The 25534-nt window shown below is 35.0% G+C and overlaps 1 protein-coding gene across 2 annotated transcripts in view; it reads left to right on the top strand.

Annotated features, from left to right (window-relative positions):
• Positions 1-3161: 3161 nt before the first annotated feature.
• LOC118185717 (A disintegrin and metalloproteinase with thrombospondin motifs 9-like) overlaps positions 3162-25534 on the top strand; it is a 690813-nt gene continuing 668440 nt past the window's right edge. The window contains exons 1-2 of one of the 2 annotated variants that reach the window (XM_085807433.1): positions 3162-3644; positions 10327-10389. In XM_085807433.1, coding sequence (XP_085663559.1) covers positions 3575-3644; positions 10327-10389 — 133 coding nt within the window. In that variant the 5' untranslated portion in view covers positions 3162-3574. The remainder of the gene's footprint in view (positions 3645-10326; positions 10390-25534) is intronic. The other variant, XM_085807434.1, reaches the window with a different exon arrangement.

The following is a 25534-nucleotide window of genomic DNA, read 5'->3' as shown; positions in this document are numbered from 1 at the left end:
GTTGCGTAAAACCACAACGTAAAGCAAATACGAATCTGTTTGCTTAGAGAGTCTTTGTCGAAGACATTCGCCTTCTCCCACCCCTCAATAAAAACAAAACAAAATTAAAAAACAAAAAACAGAGTTTCTAGTGAAGCATAAGATTCCGATCAAAGTTATTAAATGCCAAGCAAAATTTTGTGAATCTGATAAATAAAGTTGCTGGTGGATTTTTTTCCCCTAACGAAATTCGAAAGCGTTACATCAAATATAATAAATAATTAATAATGTTCTGTATTTCGGTCACATAAAATGTATTGGTAGTTAAAGTGTTAACCTTAGAAAATGCTATTCGAATATTATTTTATACTTATAGTTACAATCGCAAGTGTTTGATTACAATTATAATTAATAAAGTTAATGAGATGCAAGTCTCAATTTAGCATATATTATGCGATCATTTATTTCAATATTATGTTAAACAGAAATATAATGAAGGGTTAAAAATTATTCAAAACATGTGTTATATGATTTCATACTCTTTTCGATTAAAGAAAATTCCGTCCATACTCTAAGCGCTAACTAACGTTTTGCCTGAAACCCTAATGTTTATTTATTTAACCGACAGTATACTCTCGATTATCCGGAACATGAAGGGGAAGTAGGTCACGATGATCCAAACTCTCAATTTCACACATATTGTATGCATTTATTTCTTAAAAAATCAGTAATTTCTTTGTTTTCAGAACGTCTAAATATTTTTCGAATTTCACTGCGTATTTTTTGAGGTGCTGTTTTTTCGTTTTATTCGAATCCCTTCTGATCGACGAAGTCCAATACAGTTCCAACAGAATTCAACTCAGTCTCGGGACTAATTAATTGTCAGTTTCTTTCCTTGTCGCTTGTACTTTCAGTATCACTCTCTGCCTCTTTTGTTCTTGTGACATTTGAAATGATATCCCCATCACTCAAGTATTTCCGGCTCAGTCGAATCGCCATCGAACGAACCATTCCTCTTTATTTTCCCGAACAACATTTTCTAAGAATCTTAAATTTTCAGTTTTGTGGCATACAACTTCAGTTATTACGTCTGTAGAGACATTAGGTTAATTGGAAGCAGGAGAGAGGAAAAATGAGCAAACACAGGAATCGAACCACGGACCTCTAGAATACCGGCAGAGCGTGCAGAACCACTACACCACGAAGGCACGCTAGGAAGTCGGGAGAAATTCCTTATATACGCTCCTTTTTAAAGAGCGACTGACTAGGGGTTTTGGGGGACCCAATCGCCAAATCCTGGGCGTGAAGAATCCTCATCCAACACCCTTTTAGTTCGGGCGACATTGTAGAGACATTATGTTAATTGGAAGCAGGAGAGAGAGGAAAAATGAGCAAACGCCTTCGCCGGGAATCGAATTACGCACCTCTGGAATACCGGCCCAGCGTACTGAACCACTACGCCACGAAGGCACGCTAGGAAGGCGGGAAAAATACCTTATACCTCGACTTCTTCACAATTAGATATATCTCCGATTTTTATATTAGCAAGAATTTTTAACCAGTGTTAGACTTGCGCATGTTTGTTTTTTACACATTCTCGTGCATGGCATGGCCACGCACGGATAATGCGCAAACCGGATAATCTGCAGCACGATAATCTAATGTACACTGTATTTCTCTCCTGAATTTTTCATTAAAAATTTTGTCCTTTGTTTAAACAAAAAATCATAACAAATTTCGTATAGCAATTAATGTAAAATATTGAATGTTTGGCTTCTAGTGAGACGAAAGGCTTTTTAATTAGTAATATAAGTGATATTCTTTTTTAAAATTCACGAGTAACTTAAATGTGTTCGAAAATGACATCTATGCGTTTATGATGAAACAGTTTCTATTCCAATTTGAAGTCAACTAGCCTCGTGTTTTTCTTTAATTTAAATAATACAAATCATTACGATCTGGATCAATGTTGTTAGTAACAAGCGCACATGGCGTAAGTTTCAGACATCCAGTAAGTAAACTTATGTCTTCTGAATGCACTCGAATATAGCAATAAATTTACGCGAATAACACGACCCCCTTTTTTATTATGTAATCGAATATTTTGATAAATGAATTACAAATGAGAAGGTGGACTTTAACCACCGTGCTGAATAGTATAATTAAGCCGTTTCCCGTGTTGTACATCTGTGGTGCACGGGGAGTTTGTATGTTTTCAAATATGAAAAAATAAAACGCAAAAGTACTTATGTATATAAACTGCCCAGCTATTCTTAAACAATAGTCGCGCCTAGCTGAGCGATTTAGGTTTAGGTCAGTTTAGGTTCAGTTTAGGTATTGAAAACAAATAAGTGACAATGAATCACTGACTTTTACTAATATTTTTTATACCATGGTAAAATATTGTATTTAATTAGGGAGCTTACCTTTCATTCTAATCATAGTTAAATGAATTCTAGCTAGAACCATATTCTCATTAAATATTCACCTACATTTTTATTTCTTAAGATTTATCTGAAAATGTGAGGAGAGTCTTAAACACGAAGTGTCTTATTAAAAGTAATTACTTTCATTCAAAAACAGTTTCCTATGCATCGAAGCTATACATGTTTGCATATGCTTCAAGTAAATACATTTGTTGAGTTCTAATTTGTTAGCCAGTTATCTTATAATTGCCCTTTAATATTACTTATACTTTCATCGGCTGCCACCAGAAGGCAGTTTAGAAAATGTATTTAAATACACAGTTTCCAAGTTCAAAAGAGAACTTATGGCAGCTACTGCTGACAAAGTCTTAATTAGTTGGGTCGGTTTTAGCCTTGTGAAAGGGGAATTGTTCCCGAGAGTCTGACAGAGCTTAATTTGTAAATAAATATTTTAAATTTTACTCTAAGCTTTTTTCTATTTTTCGAAAGCTGGAAAATTTGATTTCTATTACTGCACAGTTTATGTTACTCTTAGTTTAAAGAAGTAATAAAAAGGGTTATTTAAATCTTCTTCGCTGTTGGAGTTACTTTACTGGGAGATTAAGACGGGACGATTGTCACATGACCGTCTTCACAGGTCGGGTAATTGATATTTAAAGTAATTAAGATCCATACACATGTAGCAGGTCTTTTAAGTTTTGAATACTTTTATTCTTTCTTTTACCCCTAAGATGTTACAATTCACATCCGAAATTAATTTTCGTATTCTTTCCATGGAAATGCATTCGGAATTACCAGGTTGAACTGAAAATCCCGAATTTCACATAACCTTCGACATGAACGTGTAGTGCTGTTCATGAAAAATATCTTTTCTTCCTTTGCCGCTCCGAACCTTTCGTAAAACACTCCGCGCTCTATCTCTTAATACGAGTTGGCTCCCTTGGCAGGCTTCGAGTCGACAGAGTTGCGCCAAGCTGCGAAACTGAAAGAAAGAGAGAGACCGGGGGTACATTCTCTATCAGGAAAGAGTGAAAGTGAGTGGGTACTCAGCTTCCTTTAGTTCGCCGTCTGTAGCCTGGATTCATGTGCTAACGGTAACTGGGTCAGAATACGAAAACTAGAGACGTTCTTTTCTAGCAATGTACTGAGGTCCCTCTAAGAATCCGATCATGTGGACTCTAGTCATTTTGACATTGGCCTCTTGTTTACCTCTCTCTTCGCTGGCTCATAAATCACCAGGTGAGCAGAATGTTTTTTCCAATTATTTCCATTTTTTCTGGAATATTGTGGAAATCAATTTTTTCAGTTCGAGATAAGGTCCCAAGCTTTATTTTATATCTTTAAATATTAATTTCTTTTACGATTGTACACTTTTCCATGCCCAATATTTTCTTTACATTACGAGAAGGTTCAATTACATTTTTTTTTTTTTTTTTTGAAATTTCTAAAAATAATTTTTTAGATCACTCTTCTTACACATAATTATAAAAATTTTTTACCCACACTTCATTACCTTTTCTGATTTTAAATGCTTTTAAAAATAAACGAATGAAACGTACAAAAACTTTTTACCAAAAACATTTTGGCATATTTTTAAATCACTTGAAAAAACAAAAATATATGTATACAAACTAAAACTTTTAGTAGAATGTCAATTTTTTAACTTTAACATGGCTGAGTAAGTTTTTACCTGAAATATTAATGCGTAAGTATCTTTTTTACTGAGATGCCACTTTAAATTTTCAGTAACTCGAAAGATTTGTTATAATTGTTACCAGAAAGCTACTCTCCTATATCCTTTTTAATATTTAAAAATAATATTAGGCTGTTTTACATTATTTCATTTTCACTGTATTCAGTTTTCCTTTTCATTTTGTGAATCATGCGCTTAAATCTAAAATCAGTTGAAAAGATTAAACTTAAATATTTGATAGTTTGAAAACATACTATAAGTTATTTGCGTGTATCACAAAGAAGCGAGAATTTTGAGTTTACAGAGAAGACTTGATCCGATATCGTTTTAGTTTTAAAGGACTTACTTTAAAATCTTATTGTCACTAAGTAGGTTTGATCTGTGCCTGAGATATCGACAAATATTGATATGAAGTTACTTTGGTCTTTTTTAAATTTGTGAACAAGAACCGACACACAGAAGAAGCCTTTTCAGGCTGTTTCTAACATCTTCGGCTATTCGGCGGAGCAAGTCCGTCCGAATCAAACTCTTTCTCTATCTGATCGGAGTCGACTGTGTTTCAAATTTCGCGCAAGCAATCTTTGGCGAGCTTTTCTGGACTGTTATGCGAAGAACTGGTTGTTTGAGGTAGGACTATAACTGCACTTTTTTCGCTCACCGTTTGCAGGAAGCAAGAGATCGCATTGTTGCAATGGTTATCTATTACTTGAAAGCGCGAAATGCATGCAGCATGAAAATGATTTTCTACTGATTCTTTCTTAAGAAGCGACATTTCTGAATTGGTTTTGCATCTTTTTCATTTTTCTCAAATGTAAAATATCATGTGGAATGGCCCGTATTTTCCATATTAAGGATCTTTTTCATTTTCCTAATTTTAATTGTCAACAGTAACGGTTTCTAAATTGATATGAAGTATTTGTTTGAAGCTAAAGTTTAAACTTTTAATTAGTATTATGAAAGTACAGTGCATAGTTGGTATGGTTGCGTTTTGCTGATCCTGGTGAGCACTTTTAAAAAATATAATCGCTTATTCACAGTAAAGAATAATTCTATTTTAACTGTTAAAATCTATCATCAAAAGAAGTTAGAGCTTTCTTACGTATACTGATATAAAAAAGATGACATAATTCTTAGAGACAGACTATATTATTATACACCCAAAAGATCAGTCATCACTACTATAAACTTTACTTGTGTAAGTTTAAGATGCATGAATACTTGCGATGGAAAGTAGGCACGTTATATTCTTCTCGCATGTTAGATGAGATGATCATAGTGTTTCCGAGATCCATTTTTATAACTATAGCTTTATGTGTTTTATAGTTACGCATTTCAATAATTTGCAAAATTATTTCTTGAGTTTTAAAATTTGCGTTTCTCTAAAGTTTGAAAGTTAAATTTGAAGCAAGAATTTAGTTCAAAACTTCATACCTCAATTTAAAATAGTCAGTTTGCAATTTTTTTAATGAACAGAGTTTTTAAGCTCTTTTAGAATCGATTAATTTAATAAGAATATTGTTTCAACTTAATATGGTTTTCGCGTAATGTTAATGCCCCACATTTCGTCATTGTACTGAAAATGCAAATAATTTCTGAGAAATATGTTTAGTGAACATATGCAGGTAATTAATTTTCATATCGACGCATAAATAGTTCCAAAAGATTCACTTATAATACCTTTGGATTGGATTTGCAACTATTTAGAAATTTTCTTTTTTGTATGATATTTTAGATAGCTGATAAGAATTTTAATTTGTTGTTAAATTACGATAGACGGCCCATTTTTATCTGAATTAATACGCTTGCTCCTACGTTTTAATCTAAGGTACTGCCCTTTGCAGTGTCATTTAATTGAAAGTAAACCTGAAAGTTTACTTGCAGTTTAAGGAGCTAGTTTTGACTCGTCTAAATCATGCCATCGCCCGTTCTCCCGCAGGCTAGGCAAATTGCATAAATTATTTAAACGGCAAGACTTGAGATTTTGGCTGATTGTCAACTGACATATGGTCGCTAGCTGAACGAGAGCTGATGGAAGATACCGCTGAAAAGGATCTTTGATGGAAAGTTTACTTTCTCTTTGGTTCACTGAACGGGATCTTTCCTTAGGTTTAAAACTTAAAATAGAAAATAGTCCAGACTGCTAGATATCTCGCTCGTCTTTTTAGGGAGCGTTAGCATTTATTTAAGAAAGATCGATACTTCTTTTCCACGATCTATCGTTGCGGTTAGACTAAACTGTTATAAACTGCCCTTATCTCACCATGACTGTACATGTTAGACTCAAAATATATTTAGTCAAACCAGGATTTGAAACCCAAATGGCATTTTAGTACTTTTAATGGGAAAAACATAGTTTTGAGTAATACTAAATTTTTGATGAAGACTACCCATTCACTGATTGAAGGAAATTTCTGAGAGCTGGTACTTTTAAACTCTGGTTTCATTCTCGATCGACGAGCTAGCAGCTAATTTATTATAGAAAGTCCTCCACCCTTCACAAAAGCATCCTCTCCTAAAACAGATGGCCTCTAAGTGCTTTCCCGAAATTACTTAAACAAGTAAAAAATAATCTTCACCTGCACATGAAAATACAAAAAAGTAAGACACTACACTTGGATAATTTGTCATGCGAATGTAAAATTTAAAAAAAAATAAGTTCTAGGCATTTTTGATTGGTTTAGCTCTTTTTTAACGTTACGGCCAAGCAGCGGACGAGCGGTTAAGACCGTTCAGCACTGGTGTTCTACTCCGAATTTTATTTTTAAGACTAGATGGGCTGATTGTATGGGATTTCTTTGAGATTTGCCGTAATTAATCTCTCTCCAGGAATCGAGACCTGAATAAAATACCAGTATTTAGTAGGCTTCTCCACTCGGCTTTTGATTGGCTTGAATGCATTCTTTTTCTCAGATTTATAAATCTACTTCTCATTTCAAGTGAGAAGTGTAATTTTTGGCCAAATTATTCTTGATTGTCTGCTTTTTTATATAGAGTATAAAAAGGTGGATGGAATTAACGTTTGTCCACAAATTTTGATTCAAAATATCATTCCTAAGTTATGCAACGAAACAAAATGTGCATTGAAATAAAGTTTCGATTAATAACTTACGCTTTTCATTATTGTGTGACGCATTTGGAACAGCTGATAACAGAAATCTTTCCAAATTATAGTTTATTTGTATTAGAAGTGACTGACAGCTTTGGTTATGTTACTGAAAAGCGTTTCGTATTTTATACAGTTTTGTTCATTTTTGCTCGTTAATAAATAGAGCACAAAAATTTACAAAAAATGATCGATTTGTAGAAAGAAGAGATGTTTCTTCCAAATACGTCTGAATAAGTTTCACTATAAGAAAATTAATTATTTTTTAAAATCATTTAAACGTTTTATGGTTGTTTACTTCCCGGTTACTTAGCAAGCTTCTTTTCTGCTGCAAGACAATAGACGCCAAACTATTTTTTCTAGGAAGATATATGCGCCAACATGGTACAGCCAACGAGAAAACTTATTTTTGTCATCAGTTCGACTGTGGTAAAACACTTTCTAAATCTAAGAATTAAATCTCTTAGGTTAGATATTTCAATAAAAGAGAACGAAATAGAATGGCACGCTTTTAATATTTTATTAACATTACTGACTTTGAAAATAAGAACAGTCATAAACGACAAGAATAACACATTTAATTTAACGGTGTCCAAAGTAAACGTTAGCGCATTATCTTTCTACACAAAGTTGTTTGGCATGCATTGCCTATGATAAAAAATGTCCCGTAATCATGTCAAATACCAAGAAATGTTAAACTAATTAGCATTAAATTCCTTCGCTAATGGGAAATTTTCAGCACGTGGAAAATCAGCCCCATCTGCGAGGCTGAATTTAACGGAAATTGCAGGTTAAAATCTGTTTTTAAATTTTGGTTTACATATAAAATTAAAGCAGGTAACCCTCGAGTTATTTGACACAGTTGATTGACGTTTAATCTCAGAAAAGTTAAAGGGATAACTGATCATGGCAAAACAGCATTGCTCACACAGCTATGAATGCTCTTGTAATATATGTGAAGGTATGAACGATCAATCAATGTTTCTGTTTCTGCAGGTAATACAGCAGCTCCACTAATAAAGAGACATGAAAAGCGTATAAGGTATAATCTGTGTATTTTATAACAGAATCTTTGTTTCAAAACTTACAAAAGAAAAATATCGTGTTTACTCGTGTATTTCCTTCCCCTAGGAATATTGCTAGTTATTCGCATTAGAAGGTTTGGTTTATTTGATTACGGCAAAGCACATGAAGGCTATCAGCCTAAGGGAAGGGATACCTTCGTGGAGGATTTTCTAAGGGAAACTGGCTCGTATACACTTTACACATGGGGAAAACCACGAAATGCTCTTACAGCCTTAGTTCGCCGAGATGTGAACCCCGACCCTGTGCTCAAGCGACTTTACCGCTCCGGTATTAGTAGAAAGCTTCTAGTTTTACAGCTTGAAAACAGGTAGGAGAAAAAGAAACGGAGTATACAATTTCTGAAGAGAAAGCTTAATTGATAAACATAGAACATTAAAAAGGACACATAAAGAAATATTAATGTTATTGTATACATTTCAAAGGACTTAACAATTTTAATAATATTTTTACTTGCACACAAATTTTTCTATTTTTGAACACATTTTACGCTGTTACCATAAATTAGAGGTTTATAAATAATATGTTGAAAATCATAGGGAAATACGCGAGGGGGAGGAACATGTCGGTGTAAATCGAGCTCACCAGTAGCCGAATAGTAAGACTATTAAACAATGGGAAATGGATCCAAGTTGAAATCCCGGCAAACAGACTGGCTGAGTACGCATTTCCGTGATTTTTCCCGTATGCAACAAGGATACAAGCCAGTTTACCTCAGACAATCTACCGTGAAGGCAACTTAACCCAAAGGATGCCTTCATGGTAGATTGTCTAAGGCGCCTTGCGTGTTTTGCAAATATCAACTGTGAAAGCAAGCGAGAGCTATCTGCCGAAGATGAGGAATGCCTTTGTAGAGGACTTTCTAAAGGAAACTGACTCGTATCCACGTTACAGACGGGGAAAACCATGTAAACGCCCATGCAACCAGCCCGTTTATCTGGAATCGAGCCGAGGTCGAACTAACAGTGTTTAGCCACTTTAACGCTTGGCAAATGGTGGACTAAAATCTCTAAGGCAAACTGTGAGCAACAGTGTTAAATCGTGTGTATTTGTAATACCTTTATATCCCTAATAAAAGAGTATATTATGAACGTGAAAAAACTTGGCTTGGAAAAGCCCTGCACGTAGGTATCTTTATCTTAATTAAGTAGCGCTGGAGTGCTTTATTTTCATCGATTATAGCAATCTAAATAATAGGTTCTGTTGTAATTTGAATTAAAAATGGAAATAAAGTATGAGGTGGATAAACTTTATTGTAAAAACATATTTCAGTGTACGAAAAATCAAAATACTGTTAAACTTATCTCAACCTTTTCTTAAACTTAGTTTATAGTTTACCTCACTGAAATTAATAAGTCATTTTCCACGCCGAGTGAAATAAAATTCTGAATTTAATGTTTTTTTAAAACTATCTCAAAAAGCTTATTCTGGTTTTTAAAGAGGGAAATAAGCGTGTCGTTTGATTGGTTGCACACCATTTAACGCACCGAAGAATTGAATCTGTGATTCTCAAAACACAAACGGTGGAGATTCTTCGCTAATTCAGCGTGAAATGATTTTGCTCTGCTTGTGTTCTTTTTTTTTTAAACTTGATCACAGACCACACAAATGTGAAAATTTTTACTTTTCTCACACTTTCCCCATCGGTTGCTGAAACTAAGGATAAATAAAAAAACGTGGAAGCTTTTTATGCGTTCAGTTGCATTTATAAACTTAGGTATCTAGGAAGATTAAAACATTATTTAACCCTATTTACTCTGAATTCCAGTGCTGACATAACAACCCTACATTATGTTCAGAATCATCACTGATGAGCTGGAATATGTAGTTAACAACACCATCAAAAAGAAAATTTTTATAAAACGTTGCGTTGAAGTATATCGCGTTGCATGTTTGTGGTATTTTTACCCACGGGTGAAGTGAATACGAACCGGTCTCCATTAGAAAATCCTACTCGAAAGCATCCTACTCTTAGCCAGATAGCCCTCGCGTGCTTTGCCTTCATCAGTTAACTAATCAACTTTTAGTAATTTCAATTACAGGTGAACATATCGCGGCAAAAACATCGTGGACGAAAAAAGCACAAGAGGAAAACTTCGTCTTGCGTATGTATCTTCCTCTTTCTAATCTTTTGTCCAGCATAATTTTTGGTACTGCTTTGTTATCAGGACGGAATTCAGAAATGTATGTATGTATGTATGCATGTATATATGCAAGTACGAATGTATGTATGTGTGTGTATGTACACATATATGTATATACGTGCATACATTCATACAATTTTTTAATCTGGTCCCGATAACAGAACAGTACCTGACTTTTCATGAAAATCTACTAATACATCTATATGAGAGATTAATTAACTAATGACTTAATATTTAGGAGCATAACTTAAAAATTATGTTACCTGCTATACGTAGCATTAATTTTTACTGATTTCCAGATTTTTAATGCTTAAGAAGTTTTCTGCTTTCTTTTTTAGTAAATACTTATTAATACAAAAATAAGAAAGGAGCGCAAAAGAAGAAAGGTAAAAATATTCCTTTCTTTTGCGCTCACCGATTATGACTCGAAAATTCACTTGAAAATTTTATAATGAAAAACGCACATTTGATATGATTTGTTGGTCCTTTATTTTTTACTAATGTTTTCTCATTGCTTGCTTTTCTCTCGCGATATTTTGTTCTACATTTTTCTCTTGCGTTGTTTTCTTCGCCACGTGTTTGTTCGAGATGTTTTTCCCTGCGGTGTTTTCGGTGAGTACCGAAATTTCTCCTCGACCTCTTACCATAGATAGCCCTTGCGTTATGTCACAATAAAGTAGCTAATAAACTCCGAGATATTTGCGTACTTACCGTAGAAATAACAAAAACATCTTCAACAGAATATTTAAAAACAGATCGGAATTTTGAAATCTTATGCAAAGTCTTATTCATGCTGTGCGTGTTTTACTTATTTGTATCACTGTTGGAGTATTTGCTTGTATAAAAGGTTTGGCGCTAACAGGAAAAAAAAAGTTGTTGCTACAAATGAGAGCAATGTAGGTACTAATTGACATTCAATCAAGCGACCACACGAATGCGTAATTCGGACAAATTTATAAATTTACTTACGGTTTGGTGTGATATGTGAAAGAGGGAAAGGAGGAAGATAAAACGTTAAAAAAATTATAGTTTTTTAAACTATTCTAAGCTAACTTAATGAACTAAGACTGAAGATATCAAAAGGTCGTTTTAACAGTCTGTGTATCGAGATTACACATCAGAGCGCACTTTTTTAGCTGATACCCCGGCTGGCGGAGTGTAAATAATATGGTAGTGCGCCAGTTACGGTCGCATATCGGCTATTACACAGTACTGCTGAATAATGTAGGGGTATGGTGAAAGCGAAGTTGAATATTGAATTTATTACGGACTCTGATGAGAGCTAGACACACTCTGAGGGAGAAATCTTGTGTGGTATAAGTCACAAAACATTTTCGGCGTGATTTATAAGCGTATAAGTACCAGTATTTATTGAAAGGTGATAGTTAAATTCAAAGTTGGCTCTAAACAAACAAGGAAAATAGTTATAATGAAAAAGAGTTAGTAAAGGTGTACTGTTGTATTTTTTATGTATCAAATTTTCAGAGCGTATTTCTTCAAAGTGCCATTTTATGGAGAGCTTTCCTTATACGAATGAAATAACAATAACCAGTCTATTGTTTAGTACCAATGTATCGTTAGCTTTCATAATTAGAAAGAAGATTTTTATTACATTATTGTCTCATTCTTATTGATTGCCATATGCGGTTAAAGCGCAATTATCTCAATATACTGTTTGCAAGTTGTTTCTTAGCGTAGTTTCATAACGCAAATTTCAACACCTCAGTCTTAAGATTTATGATGAGGCATGTGTAAAATCCGATTATTCTTTTCTTCATTTTCCTACGTTCATTTACAAATAATGCTACTTCCAGGAAGACATTTTATAACTAAACTTTTCTCTGTCTAGAATGTGAATTCAACAGTTTAAAATGAAAAAAATGTGCAGCTTAACGATCCTTCTCTCAAAATCGTGAAATGTTACGACCCAGACTGTCTTAGGGTAACAGGTGTTTCGGATGCTTTTTTTGTAAACTCTAGATAAATTTGGTCCCGTTTTCTGGCCAAAGCTTATAGCTTCCGGGTAGCATGGCATATGTTATGTTCTTAGGCGACTTTTTTTCTTTCCTGGGGAGAAAAATGCAACTTATTGTATAAAAATAGGAAGCAGTACAGCCAGTTTGTTATCATCTTCTTTAGAAAGTATAATTTCAAGGCTCAAGGACCTTATAGAGATCAATTTCTTTCCTCAGAGCAACAAGCATATAAAGGCATAAACTTGAAGGCTGTTAAAACTAAGACAGAAAATCATGTCAATGTAAGGAAGCGGAAAGAACGTAGAAAACATGAAAAGTTTGTTATGCAGTGTGTAAACCTGTGTGTCGGAGAAGGATAATTATTTGAGGTGTGAATCCAGAGCAGGCTAAGTTGATACAATTTAAGCTAATTATGATGGCAAAATACCTGAGAGCTATCTGCTTTAAGAAGAGTGTGTCTTTGTGAAAAAGTATTTAAAGAGAAATTTACTAGTATTTACGTTATAAATGGCAGAAATATGTCATGAATTGTTATACTCTAACGTAGCTAGTTGCTGTGAGTTTTGCATAACTAATTATCTTGCTGATTTTATCTCAACTTCGTTAAGTTGGGATGTTAGTAAACACTTCGGCATAGTTATTAAAAGAATTCCTGGGAAATAAATATTTTAGTAATTAGTTTGCATTGATCGCATCACCTAATTGGAAACTAAATCATTTTGCTTTCGAGCCGTATCGTTACCAAACTGATTAATAAATGTGCTCATTTCTAGTAAAAAATTTAGCACTCCTAGATCATGGAATTTCCTTACTGGAATTTAGCTTTTTTACTGAATTTCTGATTTAATTTACGAAGTGATAGGAATTTTATATACATAGCATTTTACCGTTGTTAGTATCTAAAGTATTAGCTAGCAAATTAAATTAATCATATACAATTCCGCTTCATATATCTGCTACTTAAGATGAGCGTTATCTTCCATTAAGAACAGAGATTGATTGCTGTATTATCTTCCCTCAAGTCTAGTAATATCGTTGAAAGATTGAATAACCACGTGACTGATAACGAATTGACGCGATCAAGAGCATCTTCTTCATTAGAATAAAATAGATCTGACGAGATCGAATATTTCGTTTCAGCGAAACTAATACCACCAGACAGGTTTGATTATGATGAGAGGTGATACGCATATATAGACACTTTTTGTGCTGGTGGCTATCTTACGCTATTTATTCTACTAAATATTAAGAGAATATTATACGTACATTCTAGGCTTTCTTGGAGTTGAGACTGTAGAATACGAGCTTGGTTTAATAATAAATGAAAGTAAAGGAAAGTATTTTTGCTGCTAGCAATACTGAAGGAAAATTATATGAGAATACTAGTAGCGTACTGATAATCAGTGTTGGTAGGTTTGCTATATACTTAACAGGAAGCCTTTTTATCTACCAGACAATGCGACGGTTCCATTATCCAAGTAGTTCGAGCAATGACAAAACTATACTTAAAAAAAGTCTGTTATGTTTGCAGTGTATCTCTTTATGGCTTTGAGTGTTCTCAGTTTCTGCTAAGTGTAAACAGAATACAAGGCGGTTGACTATAAGTTTATCATGATGAGAGATCTATCAACATATAAAGCTTTCGACTGCTTTTCCATTGCAATCATTTATCAAAATTTCGAGTCGAATTTCTTCGCTGCAGGGTGAATTAGTATAATTTTCTGGGCGTAATTTTTAGAAGTTTTTGCGCTACATAGCTTGCGCAAACATCTAATAAGAAAATTTTAACGCTTGAAGATTTTGTACGCCTTTAGATACTCCAAATTTGATAACTATGAAATTTATTACGAAATTCGTAATTTTAAATATTTTTATAATCTAAAAGATATTTAAATTTGTGTATTAATCAAAAAGATACCTTTCCTGCAAATTAAGAAAATTCGCTTCTATGCAAATAAGATTTCGCCATTTATTAGCCTTCAGAGATAGACTTTGAAGATATTTTTCAGAACTCGTTTGAAAAATTAATTCAATATTGTTCAGGCATAGAATTTTGTTCAGAATAATTATTTTAATCTAAAAACGATAGAACCCATTTCGTATTTTAAACAGAACGCACTCTGGCTATCATTAAAGCTAAGTTATATTAAAAAGACTAAAATTCCAAAGTCAAGCCTGTTTTCTGTACTGCCGCATTTATTTTAAAGAATTAGTTATTGCAATAGAATTTTTAATCGGCGTTAATGATTTTTCCCGAAATAAATTTTTAGTTAAACTGAATAATCCGAATTCATTAAATAATAGCTAACGAAATGTTTCTTTAACATTTAAAATTTGCACTCTAGGTTGTTATAATGGCATTCTCTGGCAAACAGTATATTTTACTGCCAGTCTGACAATAAGTTTCACGACCGTGAAATATGCCAAGCAACGAAAGTGCTGATGAATTGCAATTGATCTTTTCATTGTTGCAATTCCTACTATGCCCTGGATTCGAAACCTGTGAATGAAACGACGGGTGAATGAAAGAGTTTAATCTCGGTTCCAATCTCCAAAGTAAACTGATTCTGCCTTCAGTCTGTAGTGCTACGCAAGGCCAGTGATAGGCTTTCACCTTGGTACTTGACGTTCGATCTTGACCCTTGTTCTGGCAAGCAGGCAGGCAGGCATCCAAAACGAGGACATCGTGTCACTGGTTTCCGATCATCATCCGCTCTATCATGAACAGTGATGTCCGGTCAGCATTAATGCACCAAATTAACGGGCACGTCAATGACCGAATAGTTTTGTCCCTGGAGCCATTGAACCTAACTGCGCTAGCAAGAATTTTTTCTTGGCTCACCGACACCTGTTATATTGGAAAGCAAAGTCGATTTAAACTCAGCCTTTGGACTCTGCAGTTGTTTCACGAAAATAATGAATTATTTAAAATGTATTATGTATGTAGAGAGAGAAAAAGAAAAATATCGCCGTCGTTTTCGACATTTAAAATTTCTTAAAGTAACTGTTCCTGTATTGGCTTATGTTGCAATTTCATTTTTATTTATTTAGTATTTTTATTTAGAATATACTCATCCTTTTCTAAAATCCTTCTTCGTCGGTGAACATCGTATTAATAATAATACCTACTGTATATTAATTAATTGGCTGATCAAATAGCAAAATAGCCAAACGAGAATTGCTTTAGGATTTTAACTTTTTAACGTTAGCTATATATAACTATTTCGTGAAGAAATGCGACTTACATTTCCATTCGCTGAACTGATACAGATTAAATATTGAGTTTACATAATTATTTTTGTTCTGTTTCATGCTGGTATGAATTCTGAAGAGAGTGACAGTTAAGCATGATCAATCCAAAAGCTGTGAATGTATAACGCGAATACGAGCCACTTTCCCTTAAAAAGTAATCCACGAATGCATTTCGTCCTTAATGTGAATGAAGAAAGCGAGGAAATCAAACGAAGAAAACAAAGAAACCAAATCCAATCTCCGTGGTACACTAGCGAGTGAACGATAAAAACGCTGAGTTTGACCCAGTTCAAATCTCGGCAAACGGATTAGGCTGCATGGAAATTTCCGTGGTTTTTCTGTATGTAACATGGTCCAGTTTTCCTTAAAAGATCCATCAAGAAGACATCCCTTTCCTTAGCGAAACCATAATAAAAGCTAAAGGACAGCCAGTGTGGCATGTTATTTCGCTGTTTCCAGGATTTTGTTCAGAATTAGTAAAGCCAATTGAGGTGTTGCTCTTAATGTAAGCTTGCCGCAGTTTTAATGTAGTAATTTCGAATGCTGTCATTCTTCGAAACGTCATTAATTTAGGTGTTTTTGACCTCACTTAGATATTTATTCAGATAATTTACATAATTCGTATCCACAAATCACTATCGAGCCATTTTCATTTTCAAATCCTTATATTCCGTGCGCTTATCTTTAATTTATCATTATACGAAGCCGAGTACCCACCAGTGCTCGAGAGGTAGATTCGTTGAACACTGGCAGTGCTTCAAACCTAGGATTAATTCCTGGTGAACGAACTGGTTGTATGGGTATTTTTGCAATTTGCCTTATATTTAACATATGAAACAGTTTACCTCAGAAAGTCCTCCACGAAGGCATTCCTTCCCTTAGGCACAGAGGTTTACCGTGCTTTGTCTTTACCAAATATCCCCAAACCTAACCATTATATGACATCGACGGCATCAAAGTGCTGCCAAAGCCGCAAGTTCGACTAAATTATTTGGTTATGGCAAAGCGCACTAGGTTATCTGACTAGGGACAAGGGTACCTTTGCGGAGGATTTCTAAGGGAAATTGGCTTGCATTCACGTTACAAATTGGGTAAACCTCAAAATCTCCAATGCAGCTAGCCGTTATCCAGGATTTGAATCCGGTTCGGAATTACATCTGTTCAGCGATTTCATTGCTCGGTCGCTAGCAGACTTTGTAGCGGGTTGACGATGCTTACTGTAATCAGTTTAACAGCAAATGTAGCTTAATTTAATAAAGTGTTATTTAGTACTATATTTTATTTTAGCATAGTACTAATGCTTACCTATTTACTTGATTTTAAATCTATTACTAAAAAGCCTCTGTTCATTGGATTGGGCCGCGCTAGTGGCCGAGTGGTTAAGAGCGTTGAATACTGGTCGTTCGAACACATCCGAACGGACTGGTTTACATGCTTGCCGCTTATTGTAAATTTCCCGGCAAAAAGGTTGTCTGCATGGCCAGTTGAAAAATTCTCCACGAAAGTAGATAGCCCTCGGTTCTTTGTCATATTCAAATAACATAACATGATTGAAGGGGATTATTAGATTATGGGAAAACATACTAGGGCTGTGTCCCTGAAAGGAAGAATGCCTTTGTGGAGGAAGTTTTAAAGGAAACGGGCTCGTATTCACGTTAGACCTCAGGAAATCCAAGAAAACACTCATGCAGGGGGCTCATCCACCAGGATTTAAACCTGAGTCGAACTACCAGAATTCATCAACGCATATGTCGATTGTTTCAAGCATTTTTCATAGCATATTATATACGAACTCTAGACATATGTGTATGCAGTGAACGGCTGATGCCATTGTGTGTACAATATTTAGAACTGATGAGTTTTTATAATGTCAAATACCTTCTGTATCCAGGATTTTCATTATGAGTTATAAAAATCGAGCTATAAAAATAAATCAACAATCTTCAATCATTTTATGCAACACAAATTGTTTAGCAAACATAGTCAATCCAAGAATGTTGCTAAAAAGTCTGACGAATAGGCCTGTGGCGAACAACTCTTGTATGGATGGACAATTGTATGTACGTATTTAAGCGTCCGATGGTAAAATAAGTAAAACATGAGAATTTAATACGAGTTTCCTTTAGAGTATTTCACCTATTGACTGTTGAAGTATTAGGACATTGATAATAAGTGAATTTGCTTGCCCGTGTCCGTGTCATATGCTTAAAAGCGGCGAATATGAATGGCTTTGTTTCACGCAGAATACCAATTAAAATGTAATTACTTTGAATTTCTTTGTTTTATCAACAAAAGGGCTGAAAATAAAATTAGTTTTGAGAAGGAAACATAGAGTTAAGTTAAAAACAACAAAGAACTCGAGACCTATGCTTACCGGAAGCCGAGCAGGAAAGTAGCTGAACGCTGGTAGTTCCCAATCCGGGTTCAAATCCCGGCAAACGGGCTAAGTGCATGATCGTTTTCGTGCTTTTGTAATACAAAATAAGTACGAGCCCATTTCCCTTAGAAAGCCCTCCATGATAGTATTCCTCTTCTCTGGTAGAGAGCTCTCGCGTGCTTTGCCATTGTCAAACTAACTCAAGTCCTGTTGACCTTAAAGACGAAAACCTCTGTTTTTATCTTTATGGAGGAACTTTCGAAGGGTTGATTCGTTATTATTTGGAAGGAGCCCCACGCATTCTGCATCTTTAGTGTCTTGCAATCAAATTCACATCGAAACATTTACCAGTCTCTTTAGTATATAACGTCGGAAAATTCTGTAAGAAATGCTGTGGTAACAGTTCAGATATATTCGGAGGGGGAGGGGTACTAGCTAGAAATTGTATAAAGAAAGTGGTCATCATTTATAAGATTTATAAAGAATAATATAATATTCGTAATAAATGTTATATTTTTTATAAAGGATATTCGAAAGACTCATACTCAAACTCGATACTTCCAGCTAGAAAACATAATTTCGTTATCAGACTCATTTCGACTGTGGTAAAATTTTTAATATAAGAAACATAAGAAATATTCATCTCTTAGGATGGTTATTTCAATAAAAAAAGGACGAAACAGAACGACTCTCTTTAAAAGCATTTTATTTGCAATACTTAATTTGAAAACAAGAACACTGTTACAAGAGATAAGAAAAACCCATTTAGTTTAACGAAGGCCGATAAGCAATGTCGGCACAATATAAGCTCTCTGTAGAATAACCGAATTGAAACTTTTCATCCTATAGCAAAAATGATTCCAAATTCCTTTTCTGTTTGAAATATTCCATTTAAATTCAATGGAAAATATAAACACAAATTTTAATATATTATAAGATACAAAGCGCTTTTCCTTTGATATTTGACACTCGCGGTCGCATGGGACAACAGAGAGCTGTAACGCATTCAGAAAGAATTATCACTACATCTGCCCAGTGAGAGATTTATGGGAAGAAAAAATCAAAATGTCCGGAAGTTGCGACTGTAAGCAAATACTGTGTATCTACTCGAGAAATATGTAGTATTTTAATAGGCGTTTAAAAAAATGCGCCGCTTTTCTCTCGACAGTCGCAGGTTTAAAATTTACTTCCTCGTTTAAAAAGATAAAATGAAAAAGTTCGGAATTGTGGAAAGATACAGTCGAGAGCATGTTTACAGAAGCAACTTATAGTTATCCATCACTTGCTAACTTCTTTTTTTTTTTCGGAGATGCTAACGCATATTTCACACCCTTAAGTGCGAAAATTTTATATGCTCATATGTAGATTGTTGAGCCTTCAAATAAGTTTTTTTCGTTCAACGTGGGCTTTCAGAGAGTCATCCAAAACTGATAGAGCCTGGTAGCGTGTGACAGGGTTTCTAGAATATCTGAATCACATTTTCCAGGGATTTCCGCATTTTCTGCTTGTTATTTTTTATTTTTGGGAATTCCGACATTTGCTGGGAATAGTGGGGTTTTCAATTTACTTTAAAATATAATTGAAATGTAAAAACAATAGAAGATGGACGGAAACCAAGAGAGCAGAGGCTAAAAGTGGGAACTACTGTAATTATCTCCTTTATTCTATTACCATCGATTGAACATGTTAACTGCTCGAAGTAACGTGTTTTTTTTTTTTTTTTTGTGTGTGTGTGTGTGTGTTTGTGACAGATTTCGGAGACGTATCCCTTAGAAAGCCCTCCATGAAAACGCTCCTTTCCATAAGCAGTATGTAATCAAATAATCCGAGCCATCCACTGCTGAACACGTTACCAGCGGCAAAGCTAAAAGTCGCTGAATAGTGGTAGTTCCAACCTGGGTTTTCGATTTCAGGCGAAAGGCCTGGCTGCATGGGCGTTTTCGTGCCAATTTTGCTCAGAAAATCCTTCAGGAAAGCATCCCTCGCCTAAGACAGTTTGCCCTAGCGTTCTTTGCCATGATAAACCAAATCAAACTTTGAAGTTTATGAAAAACGGTAAGATTGAAGTTACTTATAAGTATTTTAACTGTTGCAAATTTGCTTGGGTGTTCATTTAATAATTTCAGTTTAATTTTGTTAAGACACTCTCTTATCACAGCTGAATGCTAACTAGTCAGATGAGAGGATTTAGGACTATATCTTATGTCACATTCTTGCCACTAGGTGGCGGGCATCTCTTCCTTTACTTTTGCTGTAATTAAGTTCCGAGAAGCAGTCGAGATTGGAACCGCTTTGAGGAGCGTAAAGACTCAGAGTTAAAAATGTACTGTTTTAAAATAATTATCACCTACCTTGTAAATAGTGTATATTAGCTTTTTATTTCAATAAATAATTAAAAGACAAGATGGCCTGCTAATTGTAATAGAAACTCTTACTGGAAAACGTGATTATTAGAAGCCTGGCGTCGAGAACACTGAAGATGCAGCAGGTAAGGAATTTTACATTAATTTTATTGTAAATAGAAGAACCTGATGCAACATTTTTATGGCGCCCGAACAGGGACGCCAGGTTTTTTGAAAAGTTCTAATAAAGTGAATTCAAAAGCTGAATATTAAAATTGAAGATTTTAATACTTGTTCTTGAAGTATTCAGCAAAAGAATAATTTTGTTTTCTAAGTAAGAGTTAAATATTTCTTTTTCATGAGACGTATATTTTTTGTGTAAGTGTTTGAATCTAAGAAAGATAATGGCTGAAGTAGATAAATTAAAAAAGAAAAGAAGTATCTTAAGAACTGGCGTTACAAAACTATTTAAGAAAATCGAAAGTGAATTAAATAAATCTGAAGGTAGTATTAATGAGCTCGAAGAATTGTTAGAACAGCTTAATGCTAAAACCGAAACGCTATCTAATGCCGATGTGGAAGTTGAACCAATTCTGAGTGTAGATGAATTCGAAAATGAATTCGAAATTACAGAACAATATCGCGAGAAGATAACGTTATGGAAATTCAGGCTTAAGAAACGGATTAAGGAACTTAATCATGACTTAAATGCACCGAACACACAGCAAAATATAAAAGATACACCTAATGTTAAATTACCAAAACTTTCGATTCCCGTATTTTATGGGAACAGTAGTCAATGGCTTACTTTTTGGAATAGTTTTGAGTCCTCAATACATAATAACGAATCATTGAACAAAGTAGACAAATTTAATTACCTGAAAGCATATTTAGGAGGAACAGCTGCTAGCTGCGTTCAAGGACTTCCGTTATCGCCAAAGCATTATGATTCAGCAATTCAAATCTTACACGACCGTTTTGGAAGGAGAGACATTCTTATTAATGCGCACATGAATAATTTGCTGAATATTGAATCATTAAAAAATGCAAATGACATAAAAACATTTCGTAACTTGTATGATAAAGTACAAACACAGATTAGATGTCTCGAAGCGTTAGATGTTGTATCGGAATCTTACAGCGCTTTGCTGTGTCCGATGATTTTGAAGTTATTGCCTTCAGAATTAACGCTTGAATTTCATAGAACACAAAATGTTGGCACCGATTATAACATAAAAGATTTAATGTCATTTTTACACGCAGAACTTTCATCCCGCGAACGCACAAGGTCAACGCTTTCGCAACAGCAAAAAGTATCCGATCGGCGACAGTCTTCTTCCCCCCCTGCAACGAAAAGCGCATATGGTCTCTCAAATAGACATAATAAACCAAAGATTCCGACCGCTACAGATTTGTTTACAAAATCCGAATGCAGAGAGGAAAATATGAACTGCGTCTTCTGTAATCAATTTCACAAGACTTATGACTGTAGTTTCGTTTCCGGCTTATCATTACAAGAAAAAAGGGACATTTTAAAAAGAAAATGTGCTTGCTATAAATGCCTAAAATTACACCATTTGGCTCAAAACTGCAGAACAAAAATAACTTGTTCTATTTGTAAAAAACAACATGCAACTATTATGTGTAATAAACAAAATCCTTCTGTCGAGGTTTCAGAAATTAAAAAAGACGAACAGATAGAAAATAAAGTACTTTCAAATCAAGCAGGATGTTCAGAAGTATATTTGCAAACTTTAGTTGTTCGCATATATGGAAGAGGGAATAACCAATTTGTTCGAGCGATAATTGACACCGGAAGTCAAAACTCATACATAAGCAGGTATGCAGCAGAAAGGTTACAATTAAGAAGCTTAGGTGAACAAAGTGTAACCCACGGACTTTTCGGTGGCATAGAAGTTTCGGAAAAACATAAACGTTATAGAATAAAATTGGGTAGCGTAGATAAACGGTATAATTGCGAAATCAATGTATTGGATGAAAGAAAAATATGTTCTTCGGTCCCTAAAATCAAAAATATACACTGGATTAGGGAACTTAGAAGAAGAGGAATTTACGTCAGTGATGTTTTTGAAAATTGCAGATTATTTCAGGAGAACCCCCAAGAGATTCATTTGTTGTTAGGGGCAGATGTTGCTGCAAATTTATTTACAGGTAAAATCGAAGTTCTTCCTTGGGGAAGATTAGTTGCTGTAAGTACAAGACTTGGGTGGACAGTCATGGGGAAAGCGAACACTGACAATTATGAAATAGAAAATTCCTTTTCCACGCTTTCGTTATCCTTACATATTTCTGATGCCACGTTGTCAGAACTGTGGAGGCTTGATGTTATCGGAATAACAGATCCAGTTACAAAAAAGGCTAGAGAGGAAAGGGATTTGCAAGCAAAATTGCAATTCGAAAATTCTGTATCTCTAAACGAAGAAGGGCGTTATGAAGTCGCACTTCCGTGGGCGGAGAATCATGTACCATTCTCCACCCACAAGGATTTAGCGTTGAAACGTCTACAATCTACCACCCAGAAACTTTTATCTCAAAATTTATTTTCTTCATACAATGCAGTTTTTAATGACTGGTGTAACTTAGGAGTGATCGAAGAAGTTAAAGAAAATATTGCGGTTGACTATGGACATTATTTGCCACATAGACCGGTGATCAAAGAAAATAGCTCAACACCAATTCGACCGGTGTTTGATGCGTCTGCGAGGAAACAATCGTCTCCTTCTCTAAATCAGTGTTTGGAGTGTGGACCAAATTTGATAGAACTAATTCCATCTCTTTTGTTGAGATTTCGGGAAGGCAAGTTTGCTGCTATAGCAGACATTGAAAAGGCTTTCTTACAGATCAGTGTAAGGCCTCAAGATAGAGACTGGCTTCGGTTTTTCTGGTGGAATGATGTGGAAGAAAGGAAAACGAAAATATTTCGTCATACTAGGGTAGTATTTGGGGTTAAGAGTAGTCCTTTCCTTTTGGCAGCTGTTATAGAATTCCATCTACAAAAGTACATGAAAAATTCTTCATATGATACGGAGATAATAGCTAAACTCTTGCGTAGCTTCTACGTAGATAACGTTGTTGCCAGCTTTGACAAAAAATCCGAGATGATCCAGTTCATCGAAAAATCTCGAGAAATAATGTATGAAGGAAAGTTTAATCTTCGAGGTTGGTTACATAACGGAGATAACTTGAAACATGAAACTATTTTACCCGTATTGGGTCTGTTATGGAACTGTCAGAAAGATAATTTAACTTTGAATCTGAATTGGCTAGAAGATTTTGAAATGGGTATAATAACGAAGAGAACAATTCTCGCTGTAACACACAAAATATTTGATCCTATTGGTATTGTGAGTCCTGTTCTCTTGTATCCTAAAATATTGTTGCAGAACCTATGGAAAACAGGAATTTCTTGGGAGACTGAAGTTGACGAGAGTACAAAACAAAATTTTGTGAATTGGTATAAAAGCCTTTTTCTCTTAAAAGAAATATCCCTCCTACGTTGGATACATTCCAGCAAGGACAATAGGAAGTTCTGCAGCATTCACACATTCTGTGATGCCAGTAGTAATGCGTATGCTGCTGCAGTTTTCTTGAGAACTGTGACGAATTCTGGAGTTGAAGTTCATCTGTTGGCATCGAAGTCTAGAGTAGCTCCCGTAAAATCTATTACGATCCCTCGTCTGGAATTGATAGCTGCCACGATAGGTGCCAGACTATGCTCTTCTGTTTTAAATGGTTTACAATGGCAAAATGTGGAAACGCATTTTTGGACGGATTCTACAACAGTTTTGACATGGATTCAAAGGGAAGAGATTGTCTGGGCTGTCTTTGTGGAAAACAGAGTCAGGGAGATTAGGAAACTGACGGATCCAAAAACGTGGAAACATATTGCTGGAACAAAAAATCCAGCTGACCTCCCATCAAGAGGTTGCACCGCCAAACAACTTTTAGTAGTTAGATGGTGGGAGGGCCCCGACTGGCTGAAGAAAAATCAGGAAGAATGGCCAAGACAAAGGGAAATACCGGACATGGAATTCAGAAAAAAGGAAATCGGTCATTTCTGCACTAAATACGCAAAGGGTAGAACATTTTTTTGAGAAATATTCATCTTACCATAAAATGTTAAGAATAACTGCTTGGATATGCAGATTTATCAACAACTGCAGAAGACCAGATTCTAAACAATCAGGAGAACTCACGGTCCCGGAAATAGAAACTGTAGAAAAGAAAATATGCAAGATAATACAAATAGAAGCATTTGGCAAAGAGCTTAAAGTTAGCAACCTTTGTACCTTTCTTGACTCAGATGGCCTTATTCGGTTAAAGACCAAGATTACTAGAAGAGAGGAAGAAGAAAATTTTCTCTGTCCAATTGTATTGCCCTCAAATCATGACTTAGTTCATAGGTTAATTTTAGATTACCATTTGCGACTATCCCACGCTGGTGTGCAATTCGTACTAGCCAATATTCGACAGAAATTCTGGGTCCTGAGAGGAAGAAAAACAGTACGTAAAGTTCTTATGAAGTGTGTTCGCTGTAGAAGATATAGCGCAAAGAATATAGAGACTGTTCCAGCACCTCTTCCTGAAGATCGAGTTAGAGATGCTCTGGTGTTTGAAGTGACCGGAGTCGATGTAGCCGGTCCTCTTTATTTACGAAAAGGAAAAAAGGCATGGATCTTGCTCTTTACTTGCGCGGTCTATCGCGCGATACATCTTGAACTGATAGAAAGTTTATCAACAAATGCATTCATCTTGGGATTAAGGAGATTTATTGCCAGAAGAGGTCGTCCAAGTATTATTTACAGCGACAATGGCACTAATTTCGTTGGAACTGAAAATCTTTTAAGATCGATAGATTGGAAAGAAATAGAATGTAATTCAACTAGTATGAGAATACAGTGGAAGTTTAATCCCCCAACTGCTTCATGGTGGGGCGGTTGGTGGGAGAGGTTGGTACAAACAGTGAAGAAGATGTTGAGAAATGTTCTCGGCAAGTCCTGTGTCTCTTATGAGGAAATGTTGACTATACTTTGTGATATCGAATCAGTAATCAACTCAAGACCCCTTACGTACCTTTCAGAAGATCCAAATGATCTTACGGCACTAACTCCTTCAATGTTTCTACAAGATGTGCACGA

The sequence above is a fragment of the Stegodyphus dumicola genome, chromosome X1 (assembly GCF_044657685.1).
Source record: "Stegodyphus dumicola isolate Sdum_Otavi_A_Nest chromosome X1, ASM4465768v1".
Taxonomy (NCBI): domain Eukaryota; kingdom Metazoa; phylum Arthropoda; class Arachnida; order Araneae; family Eresidae; genus Stegodyphus; species Stegodyphus dumicola.
This window is presented reverse-complemented; position numbering and strand designations above follow the sequence as displayed.